Below are 20,852 nucleotides of genomic sequence, written 5' to 3'. Positions count from 1 at the left end.
CCTGGGTGAATTTTCAGCTACTCAGAGGTGTAGGACCTTCATGATCACAAACAATCCAATTAAATCCTCTTCTGCCTTTCTTATACGACCATGCAAAACTCAAATTTAAATATTAAATTTGTATTTTAACATAAATTAAAGCATTAAAACTAAATTAAAGAAGTCTACCCTATTCAAAGTTCAAAACAATATTCCAAATACAGGGACTAGATTTGTAGTTTAGTGAAAGAAAGGAGAGAAAAAAATAAATAGAAAAGAGCAGGAAAAAAAAAAGAAATAAGAAAGATATTTATTATTTGTGGTTTTTTTTTTCCCCCTTTTTGGGACGAGTGATGTTTGGGATATTAAAGTAAAAGAAAAAAAAAGATATTTTGATTATCAGAGTCAGAAATATCTAAACCCGGAGCTTCTGCCACGTGGACATCCTTTTCATTACCTTTTATAAAGTACGAATTGGACATTCGTCACTCTGCCCCCTTATATAAAACCCAATCCTCTTCCGTTTTTTGTATCATCTCACTCTTTGCTCGAACCGCGTGTTTAACAGATAAGACTCAACTCCCAAGCATTTTCATCGCTAGGTTCTTCCGAAAACCCTACATCTTTTCCGTTTCGCCTCCTTAATTTTCATATTTCTGTAACTTAATCCACTCTGAAACTACATTTTATGCACTCCGTTGTGTTTTGAATCGATTTTCTGTTATCATTCTTGCGTTTTTCTCGATCGGATCGCTTTGTTGTAGTCTTTTGTTGCATGGCCTGCTGAGTTCGTTTGATGATTGTGTTTGCGCTTGAGTTTTCGTCGTTTGGCATTGATGATGATGGATTGTTTTGATCGGCGAATGAACTGATAATTCTGTATGTTTTAAGGATTTTGTTGGAGCGTATCGTGTAGTATCTGCTTGTTTTTTCTATTATTCTGTGATTTTTCTTCCACCTGTTACTTGAAAGTTAGATTGTTCTCTGTTCATTGAATTGTATTATGGTGATGCTTTTTGTTTTTCTCTCATTTCGTTGCCTATTGTACCTGAAGATTTTCTATGATGTAAAAATATTGTCGATTTTAAAGCATTTTCTTCGAGATCTTAGACTGAGCCGTCTCATGGAGTCTGATTTCGAAAGACATATTAAGACATTTAAGATGCTTTTTGTTTTTTATTTTTCTATCTTCGGTATGATGGAGTCTGATTTTGAACGACATATTATGATATTTATGAAGCTCGTTGTATCTAATTCTGAAAATCGTTTTTAAAGTCCAAGAAACTTTTCTTTTCCTTCAATGGTAGGATTTTGACCATTATTATTAATTTTTTAAAAAATTTCTTGATCAAAGATGGCGTCAGTTCATGCTACCATAACACCAGCTGTTGGTAAGAGTGGGAACCGTTCCCATGCTACGAAACCACTTAATACTGCCTTCTTGCCTGGGTTTGACGTGGTTGGACGTGTTTCCGGTGCATGCAAGGACTTACACCCTTCGTCCATTACGTTAGCTCCGAGAGCCACTTTAACCTTTGATCCCCCTGGAACCAGTACGGAGAAAGCCAAAAGCAAGAAACATACAGTTGATCCTTCATCTCCTGATTTTCTGCCGCTTCCTTCATTTGAACAATGTTTCCCAAAAAGCACAAAAGAACACAAGTGAGTGAATCCATTGGGGTATTATAGTTTCATAGTTTTTATAACTGTTACAGAACTAATAGATGATGACCATACATTTACATTTATTTATTTTGCAGGGAAGTTGTTCACAAAGAAACTGGGCATGTACTCAAAGTACCCTTTCGTCGGGTTCATTTATCTGGCGATGAACCAAACTTTGATAATTATGACACTAGTGGTCCTCAAAACATCAGTCCCCGTATTGGTAAGATGATCGACTTTTAACTTTTTCTTGAAAAGACTCATTATTGCTATATTTGTGTTGTAGCACATATTGGCTTTGGGCCTATCTAGTGTGAAACTGAAATCTTTTATCTGTGGGCCTATCTGACTCCATAGAGAAAACTAAATGGTGGCAAGTACAACTGCTTTCTATGATGGAAATTAAGTCCCTTTGATATTTTGTTACATTTTTTGTAATCCAATACTTATTTATGATGCTTTTTAACTTCCATGATACAACAATGCAAATTAGCATACTTGTTACCTGTCTTTCAATTTACATTGTTTCTGACAATCAACAATGTTATATAGGATTGCCTAAACTTCGAAAGGACTGGGTTGATAGGAGGGAAAAATTAGGCACACCAAGATACACACAGATGTATTATGCCAAGCATGGAATCATCACTGAGGAAATGTTGTTTTGTGCCACTCGTGAGAAGCTTGACCCGGAGTTTGTGAGGTCAGAGGTTGCTCGTGGGCGGGCAATTATCCCTTCCAACAAAAATCATTTGGAGTTGGAGCCCATGATTGTGGGCAGAAATTTCTTGGTCAAAGTTAATGCAAATATTGGAAACTCTGCTGTAGCAAGTTCTATTGAAGAAGAAGTTTATAAAGTCCAATGGGCGACCATGTGGGGAGCTGATACTGTCATGGACCTCTCCACCGGTCGTCACATACACGAGACCCGAGAGTGGATATTGCGGAATTCATCGGTACCAGTAGGAACTGTCCCCATATATCAGGCACTTGAAAAAGTGAATGGAATAGCTGAAAACCTCACCTGGGAAATTTTCAGGGAAACACTGATTGAACAAGCTGAGCAGGGTGTTGATTACTTTACAATTCATGCTGGGGTATTACTTCGATACATCCCTCTAACAGCAAAAAGAATGACAGGAATTGTATCACGTGGAGGATCCATTCATGCAAAGTGGTGTTTGGCTCATCATAAGGAAAATTTTGCTTATGAACATTGGGATGACATACTTGACATCTGTAATCTGTATGACATATCCCTATCAATTGGTGATGGGCTGAGACCTGGTTCAATTTATGATGCCAATGACACTGCGCAATTTGCAGAGCTCTTAACTCAGGGCGAACTGACTCGTAGAGCATGGGAAAAAGATGTGCAGGTAGTGAATATAAGTCTCTCTTTCTTACATACATGCACATGCTCACAATCACACTTATGATAGTCATATGCATTTGAGAGCAAACCTTTTTACTCCTAGTTATATTTATTTGAAAGAACATCTCATAGTTGCGGCTTTTGTAAGAACCACTCAGGGCTTACCTAATAGTCAGTTTCATACATGTTGATACATTTGTGGCTGAATTGTCAGGAATTTAGGAACCTCTGAAGTAGTATCTTATGATTTCATCACCCGATAACTTTTTGTATGCTGGTTTGGCTGAGAGCTCCAATTTACAATGTGGCAGATTCTCTTCGCACAATTAGTTTTATGGGAATGTCCATTAAAAATATGAAACTAAGATCATCTTTTTCAATAACTGATAAATGCAATTAGTGTCTGCTATTTTCATTTTATGCTAGTAGGAAATGTTATATCTTCTGTGTTACTAACTAGTGGCCACATACTTGAGTTTCAGGTAATGAATGAAGGACCTGGACACATCCCAATGCATAAGATCCCTGAAAACATGCAAAAACAGCTTGAGTGGTGTAATGAAGCTCCTTTTTACACTCTTGGTCCTTTGACTACGGATGTAGCTCCTGGATATGACCACATTACCTCTGCCATTGGTGCTGCCAATATTGGTGCTCTTGGCACGGCCCTTCTCTGTTATGTTACACCGAAAGAGCACCTAGGATTGCCAAATCGAGATGATGTGAAAGCTGGAGTTATAGCATATAAGATAGCTGCTCATGCAGCTGATCTAGCCAAAGGTCACCCACATGCTCAATCATGGGATGATGCACTGAGCAAGGCGAGATTCGAGTTCCGATGGATGGATCAATTTGCTTTGTCATTAGACCCTATGACTGCCATGTCCTTTCATGATGAAACCTTGCCATCAGAAGGTGCCAAGGTGGCTCACTTCTGTTCCATGTGTGGACCCAAGTTCTGCTCAATGAAGATAACCGAGGATGTGCGGAAGTATGCTGAAGAACACGGGTACGGGAGTGCAGAGGAAGCTCTGCAGCAAGGGATGGATGCTATGAGTGCTGAGTTCCTGGCTGCAAAGAAAACCATTAGTGGTGAGCAACATGGTGAAACTGGTGGAGAAATCTACTTGCCTGCAAGCTACGTGGACTCCCAGAAGAGGTGAAGGTTGGTTAGTAATCATAGAAACTTTCAGCTTTCTGATTTTAATGCTTGGTTTTCTTTAGCATAGAACGACCATTTGAATAAATATTTCTGTTAGTCTTCAAATTCTACGCTTGAAAGGACTTGGTACAAGGCATCTCATATTGCTACGTTCTTCTTAAGACGCATCAACATAGTACTTAATTATTATTTGATCTACATGGTAACAAATAGTTCGTCACATTTCATTAGATGAGGAACTACCTCTACAAGGTATGTTTGAAATGACTTTCTAAATTGTATTGAAAGATTTTTAAGCGTTTGGAAAATTTGACCCCATATTGTGGGTATGGGCGTAAAGGTTTTACTGTCCTTTTTCTGAAACTTGTGTCTTATGGATTGGTTACTTTGAAAGATCATTTCCCGGACTAGATTTTTGGCTTGAACTTGGAGTTTTATGACTTTATCTTAAAAAGTTGGAGTTTTATGACTTTATCTTAAAAAGCAGAATGCAATCGATATTGTTTCTCATCTTTTAGCAATTGCTCCGTTAATTCCTTTTGTTGATTCTTATGGTACACCAATATGCAGATGCTCATGAAGGAGAAAAGGGTTGGAAGTGCAGGAGACTTATCGTCGATGATTGACCGACCATAACAGAAAATCGATGCCTGCTTGAGTCTCCAGTTTCAGGCCATGGAAGAGTACAAAGTTTAGCTTGTCTTTTCCTCTTTTATTGGCTGTATTCAAGTTTGTCTGCTTTGTTTATCTATCTGTTGGAACTAAGAGGAAGTTATCGCTTTGCTTGATGTTTTGACTCTGTCCCTTTCATTATTTTTTAAAAAATTTAAATCGTATATTAACTTAAGAAACGCACCGGGGGTGCCTCGACCAAGTGTAGCTCGTTCGGGGGCTAACTGGTCAGAGGCTGAGATAGTCCCTTTGAACCTGAACAGGATAATGCCTGCGTAGGGAGCGTGCTTTTCTGTTTTCTGTATACAGGGATGGCGCTGCTACGCTGTTCGTGGCTATCGTTTTGGTCTACGGTCCATTTGAGCATACATTCATATTGGTTATTTGCTTAACCTGATGAAAACAGTCGGAGCAACTGAAGGCGGGAAATCCAAATCTCCTCATTTACCTAAAAATTTATTAACTGTTTTAACTGAAATGCGAAGATTCGTTCTATACCCTTGGAATTTCCAAGATGGACATGGAATTGGTAAAGAATGACTTCAAAAGGGCCGATTTAAGAGTCCGTTTGGATTCATCTTGTGGTAAAAGTGTTTCAAAAAAATTCATTTTTATTTAAACATTTTTTTAAAAAAATTATTGAAAATACACTATTTGGAATGGTGGTTTTAAATTAAACATTTGAAAATGCTTCAAAGTTAATTTGTCTAGTATTCAAATCTCTCACCCATTTAAAAAAAAAAGCCTTCTTCTTTTTCCCCAAGAAAAGAAAAAAACCATATTTAAATGTGTATATTTTGTCTAAAAGAGATAAAACCATGATATTTGGCTATGTAGAATAAAACCAGTTTATGGTGTTATGAACACCATTTTTGAACTTTTAGAAGGGTAGTAGCAAAAGGATATAGTAACTAGATTCGGCAGATGTAATAATAATGTAACAATAACATAGTAATCAGGTTCAGCAGATGTAATAATAATATAGTAATCAGGTTTAGCAAATCTAATTAAGTTTAGATCTTGCTTTCAAAGTCGATTATATCTAGTGGTCGTTTAATGATTGATTATATCATTAGATGAGTTTATCCATGATACATTGATAAATTTTATGCAATTTTTTTAAAGAAAAAAAGTTCTCTGTGGAATTACCTTTGAGGCAAACAAACTTTAAAAGTGAATAATCAAGTGTTAGAATTGATTTCGGGATATTTTAAAAAGTTGAGCTGGAAATGAGCCATTGGTTAACAGGCAAGTTTGATTAATTCACAGTTCATTTATCTCTATATTATTTTTCTTGAAATTATATAATAATTTGAAGGATTTAATCTAATTTAGAGAATTACTTAAACGATGGATAGCCAAACTTACTTACCAAAAAAAAGCCCAAGACTTTGTATCAGTCTTTGCATGTGAAGCCGCTTGAATTTCAAATCAGAAATAATCCTTCTTTGAGATATCTGATCATTAAGTTTTAATCAACTTTCCGCGATTTTTGTGGTTTATGAGATTGAGTTCATTGGATGTTGTTTATTAGCCAAAGTTTCCGAGCATAGTTTAATGTGATGGCAAATTATCATCCAAGATCGTTTCCTTAATTGTTTAACAATTCTTTAATTTCAACTTAACTCTTCGTCCAAAGTTGTTCTTGTGTTGTTTTTTATTTAAAAATAAAAAATAAAAAGTCTCATACCAGGTAAAAATAATTACGCCCTCGACACTTGTATATCATGAATTTATTTATTTCTATGGGAGATTTTCTTTGAACCTAATTTAACAAATTCTAATACTTGATTGTAAACATAAACGGTCTACTAGTAAGACTTCTGTTTTTTTTTTTGGGGAGAAGAGTTTATTGGTAAGAAACTTTTACAGTTCAGAGATTAAAATCTCAAATCATGTTTGTGGGGTGATATTCAAATATGTACGTTTATAAGCTTATTAATGACCAAATAAACCTTTAGATTCGATCGAGTAATTGCATTTACAAGATTCAAAATCCACACCAGTATTTAGACTAACCTTATTTTAATTCATCAATTTTCGGTCTATCTATATTTTAGCTTTATAATTATTTTGTTCTTCTTTATATATATATATATATACACACACAGATATACATACATATATAGGGTAAACGACCATTGACAATGTAAAGGGGAGTAAGCAAAATTCTGTTCCTTTTTTAATTGTTTTTTCTTTAATTTTAATTATACAAAATACTCATTCATATATGTTTAATGATTACAGACTTTAAAAAGTTGCATTTTTATCCTCAAACCTTGAAATTTATTCCAGAAAATAAACTTGAACTTTAAAATTGTCCCTAAAGATATTCTTTTCTTTAAAATTATTAAGAGAAAAAACTTGATTGTTGATATGTATGAGTTAGAAGGCATACATAATATTATTTAAATTTTTTCCTAAAAGTATATTATTTACGACCATATAAAGAAGAAAAAAAATTATTATTACTATTTATTTCATCTCAAAGCTATCATTAAAATCAATTACATAATAAATTATTATACGTCAAACGTTGGGTTATTTTACATGAATGATGTTGCACATATGTCATTTAATTTTCATACCTTTCTAGTTGTGATCTCCAAGGGTATTTTTAAAAACAAATTTCGAAGTTCTAAATTTTTTAAAAAAATGAAAATTTTCCAATTTAGCTAGGATTTTACGACCAAAGTTGAATCAAATGGTAGATTCCAATATTTTTATCACTTTTATTTAATGCCTCCCATTTAAAAAAAGTTTTATAAGGGTAATTGTAACAAAATCTTAATTTGTTATAAATATTACAATGTTATTTCTATTACTTTGTTTAATTTGGGCAATACATTGGAAGAGGAAACCCTAATTTCCCATGGCAGTTGGACCAAATCTAACCAACCAAAAACCTTTGTTTTTGTGGGCAATTAAGAAAATAAAAGAAAATGTTAGGGCTTGTTTGGCACCCAAACAAAAGCTCTTATTTCCCCCATTGGCTTCTTCTTAGGTGCATCCATTGCCTTTCTTAGTAGGTGGAAGAAATTTTGTTTACTTAGTTTTCTTTTAATGCAAGAAAACTTTACACAATTGCCATGTTTCATTAGTTACACTGTTGAATTTCTTTCCAAATGTGGCTTGATTAAAAACCATTAGGCTGTTTTACTTTTTCCCCCTTATTAATTAATTGAATATAGGGTACAACTCTACTTACTTTTTAAAGATCAAAGATATGAGATCAATCCTTAATCTCTTCCAAACTTTTTTTTTAAAGTAAAATTGGACCTAATTGTTTGCATGTGTAGGAATAACAACCCTCAAAATATCTCTATAATGGTATTATATTGTCTACTTTGGAAATAAATTCCTCATAGCTTTGTTTTTAGTTTCGCCCTGAAAAGATCTTATACCAATAGAGATAGTTGTTCTCGATTATGCACCCATGATCATCCTCTTATCTATCTAATGTGGGACTTTGGTCGCATTCTCAATAATCCTTCTCTCGAACAAAGGGCCACCGAGTCTCCCCTCAAATAGTCATCCATCCGTCTAACTCTTATTTAGGTGAACTTCTCTTCACTAGAGCACACTACCTATCTGATCGAGTGTTCAACCACGGATCACATCCATGACTACTTTTGAGGTTCCACTACATTTTTATTCAACACTTGAGGATTCTACCAACATTACTAAGTCAAGAGCATGGTTTTGATACCACTTGTTGGGAAAAAAACCTCCCTCCCAATACTGCCATAGGAATTAGCAGACAAATTAAAAGAAATCAATAAGTTTAGGAAACACATGAATTTGCATGGTAAACTTTAATATCGGAGAAAAACCATAACTGACCACAAAAAAACCTATTAAATCACTAAAATAATTATGTCACTAATCAGAATTACGAAAGCACTCTCTCAAAGCTTTTATATTACTCACACTCTTCAATCCCACTCTCAAAATAGAGAATACAAAAAGAAATTTAAATAGAATTAGGACACTCAAGTTTAAAGTATTTCTAACTGAGATAATTTGAAACCAAAGACATAGGATCCCTTTTATAGTACTTGAAACCCATCACTTTCTTGAACTTTTTCAATTTGAAACAATTGCACTTTTAATATTCTACCAAAACCCAACAACTTTCATGACTGTTGAGAATGCGATCAAATTTTCACATTGGTTAGATAAGAAGATGATCATAAGTATATAAGTGAAGACAATTTTCTCTATTGGTATGAGACTGTTGGGTTGAAACAAAAAACTCCTAGGTTTCAAAATGTTGCACTTATAGTTTTTAGTTTTCATTTGATTTATAAGTTTTAGGATATTACATTTTGACCCTTGAATTATGAGTTAAGTTTCTTTTTGGTTAATAGGGTTGAGGGTTTTACAATTTTACCCATGAATTTTCACTTGGACAACTTTTAGCTATTTGTGTTGATTTTTTATTAATTAATTTAAAATAAGTAAAATAGTTTTTATTAATTTAATTGATAAATTCACATTCTAATTAGTAATTATTTTAAAGTAGTCGATGGTGACCAAAAGTGATCATTAATTCAAAATTTAAGAGTAAAAATGTTAAAATAAAAAGCGGAATGAGACATAATATATTATATTCTTTCATTTTTTTATTTTTTTTTTTTAAAAAAAGAAAAGATGAAGAATTGTAAATGTTTTCGTGTGCATGTGAATATTACAATGGTTGCAAATTCCAAAACCAGCTCTTTTTCAAAATTCTCAACAACCATTCCTAAATTCTTCCCCAATTTTATTTATCTTTCACTTTATAAAATCCACTCTTTTTCTCTCCTCCCTTACTAATTCCTTCCTCCTTCTAATCCAATGGCCAACGACGTCGTTTTCCCCTTCCCCTTCCCCTTCCCCTCCTTTTTCCTCATTCTCATTCTCTCCTATTTCATTTGGTTCCATTTCCTCGCCCGTAAACTCACCGGTCCACCCGTTTGGCCACTCATCGGCAGCCTCCCGGCTCTCATCTCGAACCGGCGTCGAATCCACGACTGGATCGCCGGAAACCTCCGCGCCACAGGCGGCGGCGCCACTTACCAAACCTGCACGGTGGCGCTTCCATTCATAGCTAAAAAGCAAGGATTTTACACGGTCACGTGCCACCCGAGAAACATTGAGCACGTGCTTCGAACCCGGTTCGAAAATTACCCGAAAGGACCCGACTGGCAAGCGGCGTTTCACGATTTATTAGGGCAAGGGATTTTCAACAGCGACGGAGAAATTTGGTTGATTCAACGGAAGACGGCGGCGCTTGAGTTCACGACGAGGACGCTCCGGCAGGCGATGGACCGGTGGGTGAATCGGACGATAAGGACGCGATTATGGTGTATATTGGAGAAGGCGGCGGAGTATAAAACGGCGGTGGATTTGCAGGATCTGTTGCTCCGATTAACATTTGATAATATTTGTGGGCTAACTTTTGGGAAAGATCCACAAACTTTGTCGCCGGAATTACCGGCAAATCCGTTCGCTTTGGCATTTGATACCGCCACTGAGGCCACTCTTCAGCGCCTTCTTTACCCTGGTCTTTTATGGAGGTCTTTATTTTTATTTTTATTTTTTTAAAACCTCTAAATTATTATTAGAGAAATTTTTATAAATAAAAAAATCTAGAAAATATTTAGACTTTATAGCAAAATGTTCTAAAATAACTTTGTAGTTTTGAAACTTTTTACTATAAAGTGTAAATATTTTTAAATATTTTTTATATTAAAAATGTCCCCTATTATTATTATTATTATTATTATTATTATTATTATTATTATTTACAAATAGCAAAAACCATCTAATTAATAGTTATAATTATAACCTCAAACTTTTAATTATAAGAATGAATCTCAAATTTATATTAGTGTTAAAATTAGACCCTCAAACTTATATGGTTGTAAAAATTATAACAATTATATAAAGCTTTGAGGGTCTAATTTTAATATTTGTAAAAATTTAAAATTTTAATTTTTATAATTAAAAGTTTGAGGGTGCAAATTAATTTTTATAATTTAATTGGTTTTTCTGTTATTAAACTAAATTAAAATGTTTTGTCTTTTTTTTAAAAAATTAAATAGATAAACATTTATTCCATTTCTAAATTTATGTATTTGTTATTTACTTATTATCAATATTATAAAATATAAAATACCAAATCAAAATTTGAAAAACTAAAAAACTAATGTTCAAAAACTTATTTTTGAAATTTAGAATTTGGTTAAAAAGTCAATTCTTGTACTTAAAAAAGGATGCAAATCATAGTAAGAAATTAAGAGAATAAATTTAGTTCCTAAGAACCAAAAGCAAAATTCTTTAAAAAAATACTAAAAAGTAAAAATAAAAAACAAAATGGTAACCAAACGATATTAAATCGAAAAAGCAACATAAGTTTTTCCTTCTTTATGCAAAGTTTACAGTTAAAATAAAAACAATTGCAAAAAGTTTGAAACAACGAAATAGCATTTAGACTAAAAGTTAAATATCCATCGATGTCAGTGATACACATAAAATATAAATTATACCATGAATATGAATACTAACCATAATATCTTGATAAAAAAAATAGTTTGGAAGTAAAACCAATTTAATTATTAGGTTAATTAATTTTAGTAATTTTTTTTTAAAAAAAATTAAGGATATTTGCTGATATCGAGATACTATTCGTATAATTGATATACGGATATCAATATCGATCATATTTTAATTATTGATTTAGACCCTTATATTTATTTAGTGTTATAATTATTATCTTAGATTTTCTTTTGAGCTGAATTATATTTTTTGATTGCACCTGATCAATCATGCATGTAAAATAATTGACGTGTATAAAATTTTGACATTCTTTTGTAAGGTTGGAGAAGCTTTTGGGCATGGGAATGGAAAGAAGGTTAAAGAAGAGTTTAAAAGTAGTAGAAGAATACATAAACGACGCCGTTGCAGCCCGTAAAGAATCTCCCTCCGACGACTTATTATCACGCTTCATGAAGAAACGCGACGGTGACCGCTTCTCCGCCGCCGTGCTCCACCGCATCGCATTAAACTTCGTCCTCGCCGGCCGAGACACCTCCTCCGTAGCTCTCACGTGGTTCTTTTGGCTCGTAATGAACCACCCACACGTGGAGAAAAAAATCCTCTCTGAAATCTCAACAGTCCTCCGCGAGACACGTGGCGACGATCCACGCCGTTGGATTGAAGAGCCGTTGGTATTCGACGAAGCCGATAAATTGGTGTACTTAAAAGCTGCGTTGGCCGAAACGCTGCGTTTATACCCTTCCGTACCGGAGGATTTCAAGTATGTAGTGGCTGATGACGTGTTGCCAGATGGCACTTTTGTGCCAGCTGGCTCGACCGTGACGTATTCGATTTATTCGGTCGGGAGGATGAAGAGTATCTGGGGGGAGGATTGTACGGAGTTTAAACCGGACCGGTGGTTGTCTCCGACCGGGGACCGGTTCGAGGGGCCAAAGGATGCTTATAAGTTTGTGGCGTTTAATGCTGGACCGAGGACTTGTTTAGGAAAGGATTTGGCTTATTTGCAAATGAAGTCTGTCGCCTCCGCCGTACTGCTCCGGTACCGGCTAGCACCGGTTCCCGGTCACCGGGTGGAGCAGAAAATGTCTCTTACTCTTTTTATGAAGAATGGGCTTCGTGTTTATTTGCATCCTCGCCGGCTTGCCTAGGAGGGGTGTTTTCGTCATTTCATTGGAATTTCTATTTCTGTTTTTACCATTTATATTTGCTTTTCACAATGCACGGTAAAAGAAAGTTCGGTTCTTTTAATACTGCACAGGGTAAATGTGTCATTTTCTTCATCGTCATGAGGGTATAATGGTCAATGGGTTGTCTTTTTTTAGTTTTTATTTATACGTACATTGTTGGTGGTTAGATTGGGGAGTGGAAGTGTTTGTAATTGTTGTATTTGGTGAATTGGTGGATCTTACATACCATACATAAATTTTACATTAATGCCAAGTGGAAGAGAACTTTATGTATTTTCTCAGTTATATTTGATGTTACAATCATACAAATCAATTGTTATAAGTACTATAGTCGGTGAATATTTGTATCATTTGCTATATAGAATGACTAATTATGATTAATCAAAAACAATTTTTATGCACCTCAATTATTCTCACGAAACAACCGTTTGACTTTACTACATTTGTTTGCCAAATTACCTTGTAAAATATTAAATTTTAGATAAATGACAACTATGACTTGAACTCATTTCTTCGAAGGCCTTTATTATTTTTGTAGTTCTTATTAACCACAAGACCAACTTAGTATAATTGTGATTATAAATAATCTTAGTTTTTGAGTTTTATACGTTTCATTTATGTTTTGAAGAATTAGACATCCAAGACAAAGATTAAAAAAAATAACCAAAGCGAGCATAACTCAACTGTATTAGCAATCAAGAAGTCTACAGTTTGAATCCTCTACTCTCTAGTGTATTTTAGAAAAAAGAAAAGCACTTCAAATTGTCTCATAGTAACCTAAAAATTATTACCTCTGACTTATTAGGAGATCAATGTGAAAATATACACTGGACAAATGATTTATTTATAAATATTTACTTAAATCACCAAAAATATTTAATGTGGTAACCAGTAGGGGTGAAAAAAAAATCTCTTTTTTTTCCAAGGATCAAAAACCCTCCAAGAGAATCTACTATACAGTGGGCTTTGCTTTCTAGCAAGATCTTTCCAATGTTTGTGAGCAGCAATTTTTCCAAGAATTAGTTGGGAAATGAGGGCAGGGGTTTGTGTAGTGAAAGAAGGTCAAAAGATTCATCTAGAAGGTTAGTCCAATATTTTCTCACCCGTTGAGAAGAGATTCCAAACCACTGTTCCAACCAAGTACAACCCAACTGAAACCTTGAAAACATCATCCCATGAACCTGAAAAGTTTTTCAAACTTATGTTTTCACATCATATTTCTAGGAGAATTTAAAGGGTTTTTTCAAAGGTTGCTGTAAATAAGAAACTATCTTATGAATACAATTATATATATCGAAAAGTTTAGGCCATGTTTAATAGCTATTTGGTTTTCGATTTCTAGTTTTTAAAACTTAGGTTTGTCTTCTCACCATTTTTTTTATAGTGATTTTTAGGATTTTTTAAATAATATTTGAATTCATAGTCAAATTCTGAAAATAAAAACAAGACTTTAAAATCTGTTTTTCTTGTTTTTAAAACTTGGCTTGGAATTTGAGAATATCTCTAAATATGGATGACTAAATAAAGAAAATCAAAAGTAGAAGCAATATTTATAAGCTTATTTTTCATAGCTTAGTAGTTATTAAACATTTTGGCGATGAGTCAATTTTAATTTTAGAAGTTTGATATTATCCATTTAGAAGCTAAATATTAAATAAATGTTGCAACTAAAAACGTACTTGAATAAATTATAAAATTAATACTTAGTTCTGTTTAATAACCATTTTGGTTTTTAAAATGATGTTTATTTTCTCACCATTTTTGTATAAGATCTTCCATCTTTATTAAGGCACCATTTGAATTCTTAGTGAAATACTATTTTTCTAAAGCTATTCTTTTAAGACCCATTTTAGTAATCATTTTGTTTTTTGTTTTTAAAAATTATGTTTATTTTCTCTCATTTTCTTACCAAAGTACAAGAATTGAATACTTGGCCAAATTCAAAAAACAAAAACAAGTTTTTCAAAACTATTTTTCTAATTTTCAAATTTTAGCTTAATCCTTTAAAACATGGGTAAAATTTAGATAACAGAATAAGAAAATTAGAGATGGTAGAGGTATTTGTAGGCTTAAATTTTAAGAACTAAAAAACAAAAACTATATGGTTAGCCTTTATTTTCAAAATTTGGCAAAATATATATATATATATTTTTTTTTAAAAAAAAAACCTTTTTCATATGTTTGATTTTGTACTTGGGTAGTGGTTTCCTTATCATGATGAGTGTTTTAGGGTTGAATGCTCTCATGATCGGACTTAAAACAATTTTATGGCTGGATGAAGCTATTTCTGTAGCTTACAGGTAATGGCTTTCTTATCGTGACGAGTGTTTCTTACGTTTGTTTGAAGTATTTTTCTATTGAGTTAGTGTGCTTTTTCATGATTTTGTACCTAGGTTTGTATGTTGCTTTTCAGCGTTTTATTTGTTAAATTTTGTGCTATATATTAGTCGATTCTCATGATAATTTTGTATTTTTTTTTTTTTATGAGATATTGATTTCACCACTTATATCCAAGTTTGAAGTTAAACTCGGATGAAGTTGAAAGTTCAAAGTTAAACAAGTGTAAGGTATCAGAGGGGATGATATGAACCGTCCATGCATCAAATTAATAATTATATTTTAGTTAGTAATTTTAATGTAACTTTCTGATTTTTCAATTTTATCCTTTCTAAAACATATCAAATAAAAGATTTTTTACCATTTTACTAAGGTTTATGTGACGGCTATATAAAATCTGACCATTAGATTGTACAAAATAGTTTTTGGATTTTGAAGTTGGGGATGATATTTTTTCTAAGTTGATGACAAAGTTTCATCACCACCTTTTTTTGCAATTCTTGATCTAGAGTTGCATGTTTGAGCATTCGGATAAGATTTAATCAACTTGTTTGTGGAGTGTTCAAACCTTGAGTAGGAAAGTAGTTCTCTTTATCTCTTGGTTCTCAATCAAAAGGTAATCTAACTCTAATACTTTCCTTTGAATTGATGTCAATTGATTTGGAGGTTTTAGAATTTGTTGGTAGGGGTTCAAACTAAAGGGTTCCTAGAAATGGCTAGAAGTGGTTTTTTCTTCTTAATTAGAACTATAATATTGGAAGAAGTAGAACTAACCGTGTTGCAAGATGTAACCTGTAGCCGCTGTCCCAAAGACACCTGCTAGAACTCCAGCTGTGTTCGATAAACCAAGTAACACTCCCTAAACAGATCATTGCATCAATTACAAGCTCTTCCCAATGGAAGATCAATGGCAAGCAATCAAACTAAAGGAACTGTATGTCTCTGAATGACTTGGAGCCGAAAACTCACAGAATATCGTGGTGCAATATCTTGGTGGTTCGAATATAGACCGGATTGAGAGAATGCATCAGTTCCCTATTCAAGTCGGCGCATTGAAGTAAATGTTGTATGTTTATCAATAAGCACAGGAAGATATGGAAAGGAAATTTCAAAATGTAAAGCCAACCTGGCTGCAGGCCATGCACAAAACCGCCATCGCCGGAGAATCAACATGGCTCAACTGGGTCAAGAAGAATGCAGGGCCAAGAAATCCAATACTTTGCATAATCTGAAAAGTACAGAATTTAAGAAACTGTTCTTCAAGCAGCAGAATAAGAGGTTCTTCCAATCTATGGGGTTATGCACAATGGCCTATAAGAGTTGAATGCAATAAACCAAGTGAAGGGAGAAGCTTGAAAGTTGTCATGAAATTGAACTATTTAATGCTGCAATTATGTTAAAAGACCAAGTGTCCTTACCTGGTATAAACTTAAGTTCTAAAATTTTCTAGTGATTTACAAGATCTCAGGGTGAGAGATCTTATGCTGAAATTCTGCAGTGTCATTTTCTTCTTAGCAAATATGATATTCACCAAGATCTCATGCTAATTTTAGAACCCAAATGAGTGTTACGAATATGTATTGAAAATTAAATATACCATAACCTGTTGACTTAAGTTTTTCAGTTCAGAACGTGAAGAAATATGGATAATAGAAATATTCCTTATTACCTTTCGAACGGTAGTCACTGAGAGGCCTCTGCTCACAAGTGTGTCGGCGATCCAGCCTCCAAGGTTTGCAGAAAACGCCATTGTTAACCACGGAAGAACACAAAGAAGGCCAGATTCTGTTAGATTGAACTTCAGGACCTAAGTGATATTTAAAGATTCCAAATCAAGATTTACATATTTTCCGTACCAAGGAAGCAAATAAATACAATGTCCATATTACAGAATCATATATAATTTTTTTATGACAATCATTCCTACGCCTTGATTCATTTGTAATCTTCATTCGTTGAGCCTTGTCTATTCTTTCATGCATGTCAATGAAAGCTAGATTATTATTATTATTTTTCCATTTTTTCAAGAGGCAGTAGAATGACAGGCTGTTGAAAGAGCTGTCTCAATAAAATTTTACTATACAGTAATAAAAAGAGTTACCTGGTGATAGTATGTTGGCATCCATGTCAATAGAATAAATGTCCCCCAATTGTGACAAAAATGAGAAACTATAAGAGCCCATACTGGTGCTTTGGACAAGATCAGTCCCCAAGGTATAGTTTTAACAGGTTCCTTGGAAACACTATTTGCAAAAATCAGCTTCTTTTCTTGTGGTCTCAGTTGAGGATCATCAAGTGGTGAACTGTGTGCCTATAGCCATGACTCAAAATCAATCACGTGTCATTGACATGTTTCCAAGAGAATTTTTTGAATCAAGACAGACCTTTTACAGCTTATTCAACAATAACAAAAGGATTTAGACTGAGTTATATTTCGTTGGTAGCAGAGTTAGACACCTTATTAAGCCACACAGCGAACCAAACCGCACCGAGAGAGCCAAAGGAGAAGAAAACTGATGGCCATCCAAACTGATGTATTAAAAATGGTGAGAAGGCAAGGCCTGTTACTGAACCAAGGTACATCCCACTATAAACAAGTGCTAATGATCTGCTTCTTTCTGCTACAGGAACCCATTTGGAGAGTATATTGTTCATGGCAGGCATTGCAACTCCCTGAAAACAAGTGAACAACCTAAGCTAATGTTTCTGGAGGACAATTCTTCTTCTTCTTCTTCTTCTTCTTCTTTTTTAAATAATGTAAAAACATGCAAAATACAAGCCTAATACCAAAAACAAAATAATAATAAAGAAAAGAAAAAAAAAATAAAGAAAAAACACCAACGAAAGAAATCGGAGAAAGAAATCAAATTTATTTCCAAAACCCTCCTATATTTCTTCCCTTGAAAAAGGATGAATTCTCCATAAGTGTTAAAATAAATGAAACATTGAATGAACCCTTATCTTTAGCTTAAACTTTTAAGTCAAGTGATAGTTTAACCAGGTATCAAAGTAAAAGATCCTAATTTGAAGTGAACCTTTGCAGTATCATTTCCGCTCCAATTGATACTAATAGTTATGTATTGAGTTTTGTGCGTCAAGCTCACATGTGAGACGGAATGTTTACATATTTAGAAGATTATTCATACCCTGTTTATGGTTTAAATTTTTGGGTCTAGTGGTGATGTAATGAGACAAACCTCACCGATCCCCATGAATGCACGAACGACAAGCAAGAAGGGCAGGCCAATTTTTGCTGCTACAGGTGTGAGAGCTGTGGCAACCGACCACCATATCACACCAAATCCCAGAACCAGCTTTCCCCCAACTGTATCTGCCCATATCCCACCAGCAATCTGTCATCAACCATTGCTAAAAGTTAGAAATAGAGGAAGAAAATAAAACAGAGGTCTCTCTCTCTCTTTTTTTTTGGGGGGGGGGGGGGGGGAAGAAGAAGGATTCCTAGTATGAGATGGTGTATCTTTTGTTAAGAGACAACTCTATTAGATGAAGATGTAAACATATGGATGAAACAAATAGATGTGGCTTCTTTTGTTGGGTTTGGATTAATTGATTTTGTCATCATATTTTTTCAATCCATAACATTGTTTAGATTTATTTTAACATATACACTAAAAGAGACTCTTGGCCAGTAATTCAGAGCATTAGAACAATTGAAAGCTGCCAAGTTTCAAGTTTGTGTTTACCTGAGTGAGGAGATATCCCCAGAAGAATGAGGATTGTATTAAACCAACAGTTTGTGGATTCCAATTATACTCTGCTGACATCGGAAGTATAGCGATGCTCATATTTACCTACATAGATTGAACAAACAGATGTATTCTATAAAATCAATATGCCCCACTGGATATCACTTTTACTCCAAGTTTTATGTTTTCTAAACTTGAACTTGTTCTACCCACAATTTTGAAATAGGAGTCAAATTTCTAAAACAATAACAGATTTGTAAATTAAAAAGCAAAAAAAAAAACAAAAAAAACAAACAATTAAATAAATTTATTTTTTAAGATCATAATGATAAAGACACTATAAAATGCAAAAGTTCTTACTAAAGAAGAATATCCACTGTTTTCCTCAAAGCATGAAAACGCATAGTCAATCATTACAATGAAAACAGCTGAAAATTAGACTAAGTTTTAAGTTTATGTTAATGACTGGGTTGACTTTTATAAAAAGAACAAAAAAAGAACCATAGCTAAACTTTTTTATTTTTGTTGCAAAATGTTTAAATCTTATTTAGATTCCTCATCCGTTCCACTTACTTTTATTTATTTTATTCTTTTCTTAATTTAGAGTTCAACAACGTGTGGGATAGAGAAATTCAAATCTCTGATATCTTAATCAAGTACATATAATTAATTATTAATTAACTAAAACTGTGTTCACTTTTGCCCTTATTTTATGTTCAATATTCTCTTTTAGCTATCAAACTTTCATCAACATCCATTTGGTCTTTCTTAATTTGTTCATAACTACAAGTGTACCTAATGAAATGTGAAATTCCTATTAAAACCAATAAGAAACTTAAGTAAGCAAGTACCAAATCAGCAAATCTAAAATATAATAATTCTTATTTTTAAAATTATTATATATCACTAACACAAGTCTTCAGACCATTTCACTAAAACTTAATGAACAGTACACAAAACTCAACTCATCTAAACTAAAACCTAAGCTGTGTGTATTAATTAAGAACAATCACCTCAACTCTACAATACACTACAATACAATACCTAACATATAATAATGTTCATTTCACGCCATTAAATAATTGGAGTAATCCAGAGCTCACTCACTCTATCCATATTGCAAAGAAGGAAAGCGGAGAAACACAAGGTGACGATAAGCCATCGTTTAGGGAACTGTTTCCACCATGGAAGTTCATCGCCGAGCTCTTCTTCTTCGTCATCGAGCACCGATTTTCCGATCGAGCTCTCAAACTTCATCGATTTCGGAGCTTTGTTAGACACGTCGTACGGCTTGGACTTGACATCGGTCCAAAGCCTCCAATTCCCTCTTCCGCCGGAATGTCGTGGAGCAGAAACCTGTAAAACGAAGCATCGATCCTCTGGAAGAACAGTGAGGTGAAATCGTGAGGGAAATTTGAGCCTCCGATCTGAGAGGGAGAATTTCTTGGAGGAATCGGAGGGACTTGGAGGCGTTGGGGAGAAAGAGTAAAGAAGAGCTCCGGCGCTCATGGCGAAGTTCACCACTTCGCAGGCAGTGGCAGAAATGACTGAAAAAAAAAGGGAAAAAAATTGAAATTAGAGGGAGAGATTGAAAGATATTAATGGGCAATTGGTACAAGACTTGACACGTGGCATTTTGCACAGAACAGATTGGGTTGTGTCCCCCAAAAAACATGGAATTAACGGAAAAGTTTTTCTCCTTTGTTAAAAAATATCAATAATTGTTCTATATAATCTTTTTAGTTTTCAATGTGTCCTAAAATTTCATAGAATTAGTTTTTTACGAGACCTTTTTGGGCAAGATTGGGCCCGAGATTAGGGTTAAAAGGTAATGAATTCAAATTATCCAATCATATAAAGGACAAAAATACCCTTACTTATAAAAAAACTCAATCATATATACGAAAACCCTTCAAACGATCCAACTCCTCAATTCGCCTGAGATATCCATGCTTTCTCTATGAAAATTTCCTTCTCCACATTTATTTGCATCCTTAAGCTTACTTATTTTGCAGGTATTTCTTTCTTTAAGTATATTGTTTCATTTTTAATTAGAGGTTTGCTAGGGTTTTTGAATGTATCTAAAGTATATGGATCAATACTCCTAACCCTTTCGAAATTTGGGTTGATGATGGTGTATGTTGCAATATTTGTTCCTTTTTTGTGTATATAGTCTGTTATTGATGCTTTTCTAGAATTTCCCCAAGTTATTTCAATTAAATTTG

The 20,852-nt window shown here is 33.8% G+C and overlaps 3 protein-coding genes across 11 annotated transcripts; 2 read left to right on the top strand and 1 right to left on the bottom strand.

Moving 5' to 3' along the window:
- Nucleotides 1-461: 461 nt before the first annotated feature.
- Nucleotides 462-5,531, top strand: LOC120082962 (phosphomethylpyrimidine synthase, chloroplastic). 9 transcript variants are annotated; one of them, XR_005483338.1, is made up of 7 exons: nt 462-581; nt 1,334-1,641; nt 1,740-1,867; nt 2,197-3,023; nt 3,502-4,178; nt 4,752-4,864; nt 5,062-5,531. XR_005483338.1 is itself a non-coding variant. In XM_039038409.1 (6 exons), the coding sequence occupies exons 2-6, from the start codon at nt 1,334-1,336 to the stop codon at nt 4,759-4,761; spliced, it is 1,950 nt and encodes a 649-aa protein (XP_038894337.1). In that variant the 5' UTR covers nt 462-581; the 3' UTR covers nt 4,762-5,473. The 9 variants fall into 9 exon arrangements, 3 of the variants coding, with proteins under 3 accessions (XP_038894337.1, XP_038894338.1, XP_038894339.1); XR_005483339.1 differs by having other exon boundaries at nt 4,752-4,871; XR_005483341.1 differs by having other exon boundaries at nt 3,502-4,184.
- A 968-nt stretch (nt 5,532-6,499) lies between these two features.
- Nucleotides 6,500-13,159, top strand: LOC120082964 (cytochrome P450 86A1). The gene is made up of 2 exons (XM_039038414.1): nt 6,500-10,414; nt 11,716-13,159. Exons 1-2 carry the CDS (start codon nt 9,693-9,695, stop codon nt 12,542-12,544), a joined length of 1,551 nt encoding a protein of 516 aa, XP_038894342.1. The 5' UTR covers nt 6,500-9,692; the 3' UTR covers nt 12,545-13,159.
- A 197-nt stretch (nt 13,160-13,356) lies between these two features.
- On the bottom strand, nt 13,357-20,201 carry LOC120082963 (sodium-dependent phosphate transport protein 1, chloroplastic). Its single transcript, XM_039038413.1, has 10 exons — nt 19,735-20,201; nt 18,625-18,732; nt 18,118-18,273; nt 17,378-17,593; nt 17,022-17,231; nt 16,590-16,727; nt 16,047-16,148; nt 15,890-15,955; nt 15,695-15,779; nt 13,357-13,764 (listed from the first exon to the last, which is right to left on the bottom strand). Exons 1-10 carry the CDS (start codon nt 20,134-20,136, stop codon nt 13,667-13,669), a joined length of 1,581 nt encoding a protein of 526 aa, XP_038894341.1. The 5' UTR covers nt 20,137-20,201; the 3' UTR covers nt 13,357-13,666.
- Nucleotides 20,202-20,852: the final 651 nt, after the last annotated feature.

The sequence above is a fragment of the Benincasa hispida genome, chromosome 8 (assembly GCF_009727055.1).
Source record: "Benincasa hispida cultivar B227 chromosome 8, ASM972705v1, whole genome shotgun sequence".
Classification (NCBI taxonomy): domain Eukaryota; kingdom Viridiplantae; phylum Streptophyta; class Magnoliopsida; order Cucurbitales; family Cucurbitaceae; genus Benincasa; species Benincasa hispida.
This window is presented reverse-complemented; position numbering and strand designations above follow the sequence as displayed.